The 12,780-nt window shown below is 37.5% G+C and overlaps 1 protein-coding gene across 1 annotated transcript; it reads right to left on the bottom strand.

The window, feature by feature from the left end:
- Positions 1-6: 6 nt before the first annotated feature.
- Positions 7-9,902, bottom strand: LOC107090253 (translocating chain-associated membrane protein 1-like 1). The gene is made up of 11 exons (XM_015383533.1): positions 9,518-9,902; positions 7,043-7,103; positions 6,817-6,935; positions 5,990-6,106; positions 5,834-5,892; positions 4,207-4,291; positions 2,787-2,857; positions 1,929-2,033; positions 1,690-1,833; positions 1,442-1,602; positions 7-1,342 (listed from the first exon to the last, which is right to left on the bottom strand). Exons 1-11 carry the CDS (start codon positions 9,635-9,637, stop codon positions 1,269-1,271), a joined length of 1,116 nt encoding a protein of 371 aa, XP_015239019.1. The 5' UTR covers positions 9,638-9,902; the 3' UTR covers positions 7-1,268.
- Between the last annotated feature and the right edge of the window lie 2,878 nt (positions 9,903-12,780).

The raw sequence follows: 12,780 nt of genomic DNA, 5'->3' as shown, positions 1-12,780 counted from the left end.
ACAGTGTGCTGTTGGAGGAAATGTAAGAAGATTTAATAAGTACCAAAGGGAGTACTGTCCATAGTTTTGTTTGCATGTTGGCGATGTTCGTTTGATTGTTTTGATGGGTTGGGAACAATTTAGTATTTTTTCAATTTTGCTGCATGAAAAACATGTCTCTTGTTTGGTAAAGTTCCCTGGATACTGTCATCCATTGATTGCTTATGTTCCCATCTAGGAGCTTAAGAAGGAAGACACTTCTCTGCTAAGTGAGCTAAGGTCACATAAGAGTTTAGAACCCAAACAAGACAAATTTCACATTAATAAATGATGATTGTCTTGACAAATCCACAGTTTGCAAGACTGGCCAACTTACTGTCACTGCCATACTGAGGTTCCTCTGCCTGAATTAGGCCTCCCCATGTCTGCACAACTGATATGTAAAACTACAAAGGAGGGAAGCCCTTTGTAAATGGTCACAGTCAAGGTGAAGGGTGACAGACTATCCTGTCAGTTACTTTCCCCGTAAGTATCTGAACTGCTTCCCCTGACCCCAGCTTTTTCCTTGTGTTTAAAAGTTAATCAGAAATCAGATTAAGATAAACGATTTTGTAAAGCTCAGTTGGTTTAATTAGTGGAATCCTAAACTAAAGCAAAACCCTGATCTCTTAAATTAGTTAAATGAGAAGGGGAATGGGAAGGTAAAATAAAGTCCTGTCTGACTGTTAAAAACATGTATTACACAATAGTAGAATTTTAAAGTATTTGTTTCCAAGATTCAAAAAAATATAGAGAGCCATAAAAAAAAACACCTGATAACTAAATGTTTTAAGCACAACGGTTCAAATTAATTAGCTTAATTTATGAGGTGTTATAGTTAATAGTGTTTCATTTTGGTGAATTTGATCAAATATTCTACATGGACACATTAAGCTGCTGTGTTCAGTTTGAGTTTGTTTTTAAAATTCAGGTAGATAAGGACAGAGTTAGAAACCTGCTCCACACGACATCTGCAACCAGGCCACCGACATTACCGCATGCAACTCATGGCTTTCTATCACACAAAGAAAGATCATTTTCTGAAACAGGATTTTAAAAACACCCATCAAAAGCAGCTCTAAAAAGAAATAGCACATGGTTACTGCAGTGCAAAGGCAGACAAACAATGTAAGGAATCCACCTTAAATAGTTATGAGAACAATCAAAAGGTTCTGGCAGCCTGTAACCACCTGTAGTGTATAATTGTCTTGTGTAAGAAACTGGTTTCTCATCTCCAAGCTTGTCCAACTTTATGAAGCTTTGACTTTTCTTGCTCGTGGTGACATTTTATCGTCAGACTTGACGACTCCATTAACAGCGCCTCCTAGTAGGAAATGGTTGAGAAAAGACAGTAATTATAGCAGTTTTTAAGAAGATTGATGAAATACAGGAAGCAGAAACCCCTGCATCTGTGCAAACTCACCCCTTGAATTTTCTCTTTTATGAGGCTTGCTCTTTGGGCTAACTGTCTTCTTCTTTGACGCTTGGTTCTGGCTGTGCTCTCTCCATTTTTTTAACTGGAAATTAATGAACTTCCACATCATCCAGGCCTGCGTCAGACAGATGGCTGCGAGACAAGTCATTCTAGGTGGATAAGATACAGTTTACTGAGGTTAAGGTTACATTTTTCTAAGCAAAACACAAACATTCAGAGGTTTTTATTGGGCATACCTTATGGTGAGCACATTAAAGTTGCCTTCTGCCAGGGAAAAACCATGGTTCTCCGTACGGGGCAGGCCAAAACCGAATGTCAGCACTGACAGTGTGAGGGTAAGGAGGCGAGCAATGACAAAAAGTAGCGCCCATAAAGTGAATCTGCACAAACAATAAGCGGTACCATTAGATAACTCTGGCTGTGGGAATAGCATTAACCCCTGAACCGAAATACTAAAGAGAACAAAACAAAATACCCTTTTTGCTTGTTTTCATCACTGAAGTAGAAGAGGCGTGAAGCGTGGAACAGAAGCTCGACCAGGTAATGAGGGACCAGCAGCACTAGGCCCAGTCGGTGGAGACTAAACAGGCAGAACACAAAGATGGCGGGGAAGTATCTCATGAAGGTTGGAAAAACAAACCCACAAAAAAAAACACAACACTTTTCTGACCTACGCTAATTTATTGGCCCATTTCTTATCCACTTGTAGGATATGGACAAAAAAAGTTCAATAGAAATTTACAACAGATCCCCGTTATTGAAGTTTGGCTTTAAAAACACAATGTGTAAAAACGAAAGGAAGGAGATAGGGTGGATGGTAAGATGGTCAAACCAAAGATCAAATAGATCGATAGACATATGAACAGATAGACTAAAGAAAAGATTGATGGATTGGCAGAAAAAACAGATGAATAAACTAAACAAGGACAAATAGATGATGGGCGGACAGATAAATGATACATGGAGATACAAAGCGGGAGACGGATGGATAGACAGAGCTGGAAGTTGACTTAATAGCTGGATGGATGAATGAATGAACAGATGGTTTTTCAATAGGATGAATCATTAAATGAAATAAAAAAACAAATGCATAAAAGGATGATTGGAAAAAAAAAAAGGTGTGAAAAGATATATGGATGGACAGACCAAATGCACTGGAATGTAACCTCTATGAGCAGTATTAATCAGAGAGTTTGGGAACATTAACTACGTTGAGCTCTAATGACTAAAAGTTTTAAACTGTCTGAACAATGATGAGCGATCAGCCGTGTTTTTGTTTTAAACCACAGATCTTCTTCTTGTGAATATAAGACAAATGATCAGTCAGACTCACTTTAAGACGTAGGCACCAGTGATGTGGACAACATAAAGGCAAATGTAATAAAGCTGGCGAGGGATGTCCTCCTGTGGAAAGAAGAATGAATAAATAGGATTAGGTTTTATTAACAGTAGGTTAAAAAAAGCAGTGATCAGCAAATAAAACACATTTTAGTTGGAGTGTTTTCGCTCTTTGTTTTTGTAACTGGTTTAAGTATTTTATTTCCATAAGTGAAAAAAGTATGTTGAGCTTTGAGGCTGTGATGTGAGACTGTGACACCCGCATCTAATAAAGATCACCTAATCACTGAGTCCTGGAGATTCTAGCTAATCTATTCAGACAGAACTGTTTCAAATCTCTGTACTTATATATATAGAAGATAGATATGTAAAAACGTACAGTTAGAAGCTGCACTTAAAACTGAAGCCAGACTGGATCAGCAACCTTCATGTGATCCAATGTCCTGGAAAGGTCATTAATCCTAACATTTTTCTTTATTAACAGATAGATGCAGTAAACCTTGCATTGTATTCAGCACCACAGACCTCATCGCCTGGGTCAATACTCTTTCAAACTATGGAAAAGTCTCAGTAATGATTTTCTTTTTTTGCACAATAGAATAAATCAAAACATCAGCTTGTAAAATTGGGCTTAGCTTTAGACTGTGACTAATTTGCTGGTTAAAACAAGCCACATTCAAGTGTTTTGCAAGCATCATGTAGCATGATGCAGCCACCACCGTGTTACACCCTGTGAAGGCTGTACTGAACTTCAGTATTGGTTTTCAACTATAGATCGTGTTTCAAATGGATGGTAGAAGTTCGTCTGACCAGAATACCTCCTTCCACATGACTTGTAGCAAACAGAAAATGGAAATTCAATAACTTTCTTTATGCCGCTCTTGCAAAAAGAGGTCTTCACTGAACAGTTATATTCATAGAGATTAGATCACACATACAGCTGGACTCTATTACCAAGATGGTTTCTAAAGGAAATGGATGCAAAGGACTTAATTTAAGAATAAAGCTGAAAAACTAGCTAAAAAAATGAATGCCACATCTTTTTATTTTAGTTTGCACAATACAAAAGACACAATTTTCCTTCCATTTCAAAGTCTTTTTTATAGTAGCCAAAAGTGAAACTATAAAGGTTTTAAATTGATAGCTCTATAACTTTTTAAACATCTGAGTTCAAACTACAACCTATGCTTAATCTGGGTATTTACATGCTTTTCCTGTACCCACGTTACACTAGATAACATCTCAAGTTAATTAAATACGTGTTATAGTTTATTCTCTCTTGCTCAATTGGTTTCTAACTTTTAAACCAGAACTTTTGACAGAAAAGAAACTCTGCAAGCAAAACAGCTACCTTTAAATAAATTTATATTATGCAATACGGTTAAAATAAATGAATAAATAAAAAGCTAAATTACCTTTCGCACTTTTTGAAAGTAGAGCTCGGGAAGAGCATGGAGCCAGTAGGCAATTTGGCAAATGTAGAAGAATTTGACCTGAAAACTAAAGAGAGGAAAGTTAAGGCAGTTATTGAAAAAAATCCCATCATAGTTTTTGTATTTCATGCATTTCAGTCATTATGATACTACTAAGTAAAATGCATCAAAATGCAGAGGGTGTTTCAAAAAAATTTAATTAGTTTCTGCCTTTTTTTTTGTTGAATCGAACACCAGGGGGCGCTGTTGGTGACTGAAATGGTTTTAGCACCATTATTTGGCCCAAATTCATGGTGTCATCAAAAATGACAACATCCTACATTTTATTAAATTAATTTCAGGTAATAAAATAATGTTTTACTATATATATGGAGGAGATCAGCTCCATTAAGTCGAAGGTCATGGTCCTCCACCAAATAAAAGGTGATTTGCCCTCTTCAGGTCAGAGGAGAGGTCCTCCGGGCTGAGAGTTTCATGCACGTCCCACTGAAGATGGACCAGGACAGGAGGGACTGTGTCTCTCAATTGACCCCCAGAGGTGCTGGAGGAGGGAAATCTGTGAGTCTCTACTGCTCACACCATCCAGTTCTGGATGAGTGTAAGACGGCGAGGGCCGGATAAACAAAACATCTGAATATTTTCTCTTTTCGCTTTGTGAAAACAACTTTGCCTTAGCTCATAAAAGACACTCTCACACTGATGCAACTATCAGAGGTGGCCATGACACCTTCATAGGTCCTTGATGAGGGAGAACTCCACATTACCCATTTGCCCTCCCTGACATGTATCTGCATAGATTATCTCCAGAAAATCTGTTACTACTGAAAGAGTAAGATATGGAGAGAAAGGGGATAATTTCAACCAATACCAAAGTTTGTCAAAGCAAGATCCTTGCTGACAAAAATCTTCACTAATTCTTTATTAAAACAGTTAATTGGAGTAAAACTATGACTAAAATATCCAGATTCAAACTAAACTTAAAAAAAAAATCTTAAATCAGCTTTTAGTTTCATCCAAAGACTACAAAACAATTTTGTTTAGTATACACTGTGTATACAAAATGAAAATAAAAGTTGTCTAAGTTTCCAAGTCCAACTCTAATAGGCTAATGATTATCTAAAATGTCTAAATATACACTGGTTAAATGTCGCATTTAATTTGGATATGTTTCTTAAATGTATTTGATAAAAAGGGCGAGAATTAAAGTATTTAATGGATCAACAATGGCCCGCTATCCAGCTTCGCGTTCCACCATGCTTTTTCAATAAACTCTGATCGACTGCATAGTCAGCTCATGATTAGTTCAACCTGTGTCGCATTTAAGACATTAAGAATGCAAGACGTCCTTTTGGTGAAACCAGTAATCACTGCTTGACACGTTGGGCCTCATTTGAGTCAGAATAGAGAATCCAAATCTGGTTTATTAAATACTGCTCCAAAGCTGAGCTATGAAAATAAGCTTACTTTGCAAGTGGCAAAAATATAAACGAACTCCAAAGAACTTAAATAAAAAATTGGGCTTTGTCTTCAGAGAAATTCAATAACCTGCAGAGATTCAACATCATTGTGACCCTAAACTGTACAGCAACACAAAGGCAGCTTTACTTACACCATGTTGGTGTGTGGGTAATCCTCCCATAAGAAAGTTGGATTTGTTGCAAATTCCTCCTGTTGTAGAGGAGAAAAGAAAAAGTAAGAAGCCCATAAAGATAAAGCCTTGTGGAGTGTGGGCAGCGTTTTTTATAGTGAATCCTAAACCTCGTACCGCCGTCAGGATGCTGCAGCCCCAGATAAAGGAGAGCAGGTAGAACGCTGCCAGCTGCCCCGACTCGTTAAACTTGCTGTGTTTGGTTTTCGACAGGTGCAACCTCCTGTTAATTTTCTGAAACGGGAACAAACAGAAGGTAAACACAACAAGACCAAGTGCTTGGTCATGGAGCTGTGGGCTGAGCTCTTGAGACGTCAGCATGTATCCTGCTGAATAGAGGCATCCTGAGGAAATAGAGGCATCACTGTTGGAAAGGCTCAGGGGAAACTAATGAAGCATCTACCTAAGAGCTAGCAAAGATGATCTCGTTAAAAAGAGCAGTTATTTCACCAATTTTTTTCAAACAAATACACTTGTAATAGAAGACCAATGCTGTAAAGGAAGAAACTATTTAGCTTAAAAAGTTTCTCTTTTTAAAAGAACATCACACAAACACAGTTACATATCATTGTAAAATGGCAGTCTTTCCCTTTAAATGATGGGTGGCTACTGGATCTATTAATGAAATCTTACTGCAGTCTTTTTTTAAAACATAACATGCAAAACAAACAAAAAAAAATCTCAGCTTTCTATTTCTTTGTGCAAAAACAGAAGTGTTTATTATTTCTGCTTATTTCCATTCCAATGTGTTTGCATGAGTGCAAACACATTGGAATGGAAAAATTCTTTCACACAGCTGATGGATTGGAGGAGGAATCTTTGTTTTAAAAGAAAGAAAAAAGAATCTGCAGAAGCAGGTACCTATAAAGATAGAAAGCTCTTTCCTTAGGATTATATTCCTTAATGTATTATTAGAGAGAAAAAGGGGATAAAACTTTACTCACATCGAGAATATATTCCTGAATCAAGGCGTGAAGGATGACCGCTATGAGCAGGTAGAAAAACACAGTGGCCACATCTTTAGGGCCGTACTGGTAAAGGTTTACTGGCTCGCTTTTCTCATCTGCAGAAAAGAAAAAGAGATCCTTAAAAAAATGGCTTTAAGATATGAGGTTTTGAGGAATTAGGACACAGAAAAGAGCATAAAATGTGCAAATGATCTGAGCTTACCAAGAACTTGGGTTACATTGTACTGGACTGTGATGAACATGATGGCAAACTTTGCTGTAACCTGGAGAGAAAATAAATCAAAACGTAGTCATTGAATTTCCCTTTTTTTTTTTTAAGCGCTAAGTGATGCCTGTGTTGCATGCTCCTTGATTACAAACATATTGGGTTTTTTTTGTTTTGTTTTGGCAGCACTAGTGGCTCATTTTTCAGACAGTAGGCAGGAAAGGGGTATGATAGAGGGGGAGAGACAAGCAGCAAGATAATCTAACTACAGCAACATTGATTAAGAGCAAAGTTAAAAAAAAAAAAATCCACCTGGGTGGCCAGAATTAGGGCTGCAACTAACAATTATTTTGATAATCGATTAATCTGTTGATCTTTTTTTTTTTTTCTTCCGATTAATCAATAAATAATCAGATAGGTACCTTAAAGAAGATTTTATAAAGAATTAAACCAGGGGAAACTAAAATTTTTCCAGTTCTGTATAGGGCATATTGACAGGTGAAAATGTTTTTTTTTTTTTTTTATCTTAAATGCATAATATTTATGTATATTTTTCACAATTTTGTTATAGGTACCGCTCTAAGTGGATATAAAACAAAGGGATGTTTTATAGTTTCTTTACTCAGTGAATGATTAATTGACTCCTGAATTAGTTAAAAAATTATTTAAATACTCAATTAATCACAATTAATCCCATTAATCGTTTCAGACCTATTTTAGGTGTTTCCCTCCAATTATTTCAATAATCTAGTAACCCAATTTATTGCTTCTGCCCTAGCAAGAATAATAAAAGAAAAACTATTTTGTTTAAAGATTTGGAGATCACTCAATCAATACTATTACATTTATTTTAGACCCTCCCAGAAATAATCCAGTAATTTTCCAATATCTAAAAAAGCCAGTTTAAGTAACTAGTTTCACATTGTGCAGTGGAGAAAACAACAAAACAACCCCCTACCTAAAAAGGATGACCTTCTCCTCACTCATTCATTATGGGATATACTGTTGTTTTTTATTTCTTTGTTCATATATAGAAGGAAGTTTGATGTGTAAAGTAATTAAACATTTATTTAAAAAAATATTTTTCCCATCCTTTATTCCCTTGAATTCAGTTTTATATAGCGCCATTCCACAATACATTTCATCTCAAGGCACCTTACAGAGACAATTCAACCAGATCATCCAGTCAGATTGAATCAAAGTTTTTTATCTAAGGCAAACCAACTGATTGCATTGACTCATTGCCTCAAAGGCAATCCCTCACACCAAGCATACTTGTAGCGACAGTGGAGAGGAAAAACTCCCTTTTAACAGGAAGAAACCTCAAGCAGGACCAGGCTCAGTGTGAGCGGCCATCTGTCGAGGCCGACTGGGGTTCAAGGAGACGGAAGCAGAGATACAAAAAGCAACTCCAGGATATATGGAGTAAAGCTGTCATGTGAGTTAACGACAGCAACATTATTTAGACAGCTCTGAGCAATCAAAGTAGGGAAGATCCCTATGAAAGAATATCCAGATATCAAAAATGATCCCCTTTACCTTGGTGTAAACATTAAATGCAGATGAAGTTAATAGAATAAAAGTGTCCTACTCAGCTTATTTAAAATGGAAAAACTGCAATTTCATGTACTTGATCTAAGCAACCATGAAAAAGCATGAATTTAAAGCAGGTAGAAAAACACAGTGGCCACATCTTTAGGGTCGTACTGGTAAAGGTTTACTGGCTCGCTTTTCTCATCTGCAGAAAAAAAGAAATTAGATCCTTAAAAAAAAAAAAAGTGGCTTTAAGATATGAGGTTTTGAGGAATTAGGACACAGGAAAGAGCATAAAATGTTCAAAGGATCTGAGCTTACCAAGAACTTGGGTTATATTGTACATGACTGTGATAGAATAAAAGTGTTCTATTCAGTTTATTTAAAATGGAAAAACTGCAATTTCATGTACTTGATCTAAGCAACCATGAAAAAGCATGAATTTAAAGACAATTATATTTAAGATCATGAGATTCCCAGGAGATGCCTTTAAGGGTGGGGGGGGGGCTTCTCTATGACAAATTGAAAAACATCTGGTTGGACCAGTATGTGTGGGCTGCAGATGATATAGCTATTAAAGCTAAAAGTAAAAAGTCATTTATCATGAGCATAGAAAGGGATCAAAGAGGTCTGAAGCTAGATGTGGGGTGGGAGCAGGTTAGTAAAAGAAGCTAGTTGGTTTCATTCAAAGCGAAGTACTGCTCAGGTTTAGATCGAGCTGCAGCCAACAGATCAGCTTGTTGATCAGCCTGCAGGGCAACGCTTGGCTACAAAGGCTGAGTCAGCAGATGGTGCCTCCTGCATATCGTATCTGGCAGTCAGAGACACATGAGAAGGGAAGGGAACATAACGCTGACTCCCCGCTGCCTCTGGAGTAAAGCTGTCATGTGAGCTAACGGCAGCTAGCAGCGGCTAACAGCTGCATCACACACCGAGTACCTCAAACATTAGGCCGAGGAGGATGATCATGGCCAAACAGGAAACCATGTCGGCGTGATTCTGGATCACAAACTCGTGGCTCAACACCGGCGGGCTCTTGTTTTTCTTGCGAAACCCCATGGCTCCACGACACGACTCTGACTCCCTTTGGTCCCGCTGCTGCTGTGGCCGCTGGCCTGCTCCTCTCAGCCGGAAGGTTCTGGTCCTTCTGGGGGAAGATCACTCCGCTCCAATGCGCAAACACAAACAGCTGCTCGTCTGTTTAGAAACAGTCATGAAGGAGCATCGCTGCAAAACACAACAACACCCACTTTTTTCCTCCTCCTGTCTGCTAAAGTCAGATGACGGGCCCTCCCACTTCAGAGCCCCATTCATGAACCACCCTGCGTCGCTGACGTAGAAGGAGAATCCTGCGCCGTGATGCCTTCACGTACCTTACGTACGCGTCGTGTGTTCTTCTTCTTGAAATTATTTATGGCGGTTGGCAAAAAAACGTTACGTCAGCATTACCGCCACCAACTGGTAAGGAGTGTGGACCTGGACCACATGGCAAAAAACTATATCCTGTTATACAATTTAATCTGTTTCAAAAACTCAAATATAATGTAATATCCTCTGCTTCCTGATTCCTTTTGCAGTAAATCAACATTTCATATTACTAAGTTTCCTAATTAACTTGTTTCTCTGAATCAAATATTTGCTACATGTTCCACTGTCCCATCTTCCCCACAGTCACATTTCCCCTCTGATGTTTTCCTAATAAAAAAATAATGACCTATTCAATCCTGTGTGTCCAATTCTAAGTCGTGTAATAATTATCTTTTGTGTTCCTTTCTGTTCTTCTCATTTGTCCAATTCTCTTTTGTATTTTATTGAACCACCTTCCTTTCTTTTCTTCTTCCCATAACTTTTGCCACCTCTCTTTTGTTTTTTGTTTAATTATACCCTTTTTTCTGTTATACTAAAACTAACATTAATATCTATCCTTACCTTATTTGTACTCTCCTTAGCCATCCTGTCTGCCATTTCATTTCCCTTAATCTTGTTATTTGCCACAACCCAAACAAAATTGACTACTAGTCCCATCATATTTATTCTGTTGTATTTGTCGTGTGTTCCTATTTCCTGTGAAAGTAAAAAACGTTCTTCTTCTTCTTTATGGGATTTTATTACCGGTTAGCACAAAAAGCAAAAGCCATGATAGGCAGTTGAACATAATACTTTTTCATACCGTATAAAAGTTTACATTGTACAGAGGCTCTCCCGTGAACAGCTTTACATTTTATTTTCTGACTGAAGTTTCTGAGGTGTTTCAATATATATTTAGACAAATTATGTCAGGTAGGCTGAAAAGCATGTAAAAACAAAACAGCAACTCAAAACAGCCTATAAGCAAGTACAGGATTTAAATGTTGTTTAATGAGAACATTTGAATTTCATCTATTCTAATTTTAACTATGGTTTTTAAAAGACAGTACAGTTATGGTATGTTTAAATTGCAGGTATTTATTATGTAAAATAGTACTTAAATCTTTTCCTTGTAGGAGCAAGTTCTACTAATGTCAGTGGTGCAGGCGGATCACTAAGCCAGGTTCTGGTTCTGTTGGATGCTTCCCACTGTCTTTACATGCCTGCTTAAGATCAAAACACTGTCCCTACATGTTCATCCTGGAAGGATAAATACTGATCTATGCATTCTGCTGGGTTTCCTTAGATAGATAACATATTACCCAATTTTAATAAAAGACTAACTTAATAAGATTAACCTGAATGTATGTACTTCACTTTTTATTTGTATCATTTTGACCAAAGTGGCATTTTAATTTTTTTTTTTCCGTTACCTTTTTTTTTGATTGACCCCTTTCTTAGAATACTAAATCAAACTTAATATATTTATTTAGCTTCTTCAGTTTTTCACGAATAGCATTAAGTTCAAGGCTTTATACTGTACTTATATACTATATACCTTAAACAGAGGGGGTGGATTTTAGCTTTCAAAAACCTACAATTCAGGAATTTAGTTGATCCCTTCCCTATTCAGCCAGGCCAACATTTCCCTTGAACGGCACCCCTTTCAGAGACATAGAGAGGTATGGGGCTTTGCAGGCTAACAAAATAAGCCAAATGACCCCTATTCCAAGGGGTGGACCTGTTTCAATTTGCATGTTTTCTAAACAAAAACAAGGACTTGTTGGGCTACTGTGTAAAGCCTCGAACCCAACGCTATTAATGACATTCTGAATTGAAAAAGGTTCCTGGATGGGAGGCAAAACGTCTTCAAACTTGGAAACAAAGTCCAATGGTTTGTTTTTTAAACTCATTCAGTTTCTTTGTTTTTTTCCAGTGACCGGAAGTTGCAGCTAGGTCTGCATTGCATCACTGTCCTCTGAAAGGTATGTCCGTTAATAACTCAGAGGCGTTTTTAAAAGTCATATATGTTCAAGCAATACAAAGATATATATTATTCATAAAATCACCGGTGTCCAAAGTTGTTACTGTATTGTTACGCACTCTCACTCCACATCTCCAATTTTTTACACTATAAAATGACGGACATTAAAACTAAACTCCATTCCACTTATCTATATATAAAAGTAACATGCTCTTTTCAACACAATGTTAGCGCTAACACACGAGGGCATACCAGGGTCACATCCAGGTTCTCATCCAATCCGTGTTTTCAACACAACTTTAGCGCTAACACACGAGGCATACCACGGTCACATCCAGGTTCTCATCCAGTCCATTTCTCTGTTCGAAATTCTTGGACGCGTCCTTAGAAGGCCAGATTCTAAGGATGATTACGCCATAGCGTGGTGCCAAGGTCTGGTCGGATTTCAAGAGTCCTCGTTATGTGGCCTTAAAATGCGTCCTTCTTTTTGCCCGATTTGAAGGACGGGTCCAATGTATCCTCTGTATCCTTGGTTTACCCAGGATTCATTGCGAGACCAAGCAAGCCGTGATTTGCTCGGTGATCAGAGGAAAGGTTACTTGGCACCTAACAGTGGTGAAAATTGGAAGTTCAGTTTAATATAATCCAGTCTGTGAATAGTTCCATCTGAAATGAATGAAAATAGTTGTTTTAATGGTTATTAAGTCCGATATGTGGCAGTAATGTTTGATTTATCTAAAGGTTTTTATCTGTGAATGTGTAAATGGGTTTGGCTGTAATTTAAGGACATATTCTATTCTGCAGTGTGGGGACTATAAATCTGAAAGGAGTTTAATGTTTTTATTGCTGTTTTGCACAATATGCTTAACTA

Source organism: Cyprinodon variegatus, unplaced genomic scaffold, assembly GCF_000732505.1.
Source record: "Cyprinodon variegatus isolate N-32 unplaced genomic scaffold, C_variegatus-1.0 Scaffold287, whole genome shotgun sequence".
NCBI lineage: Eukaryota > Metazoa > Chordata > Actinopteri > Cyprinodontiformes > Cyprinodontidae > Cyprinodon > Cyprinodon variegatus.
Note: the sequence above shows the minus strand (reverse complement) of the source record. Positions and strands in the feature narration are given on the sequence as shown.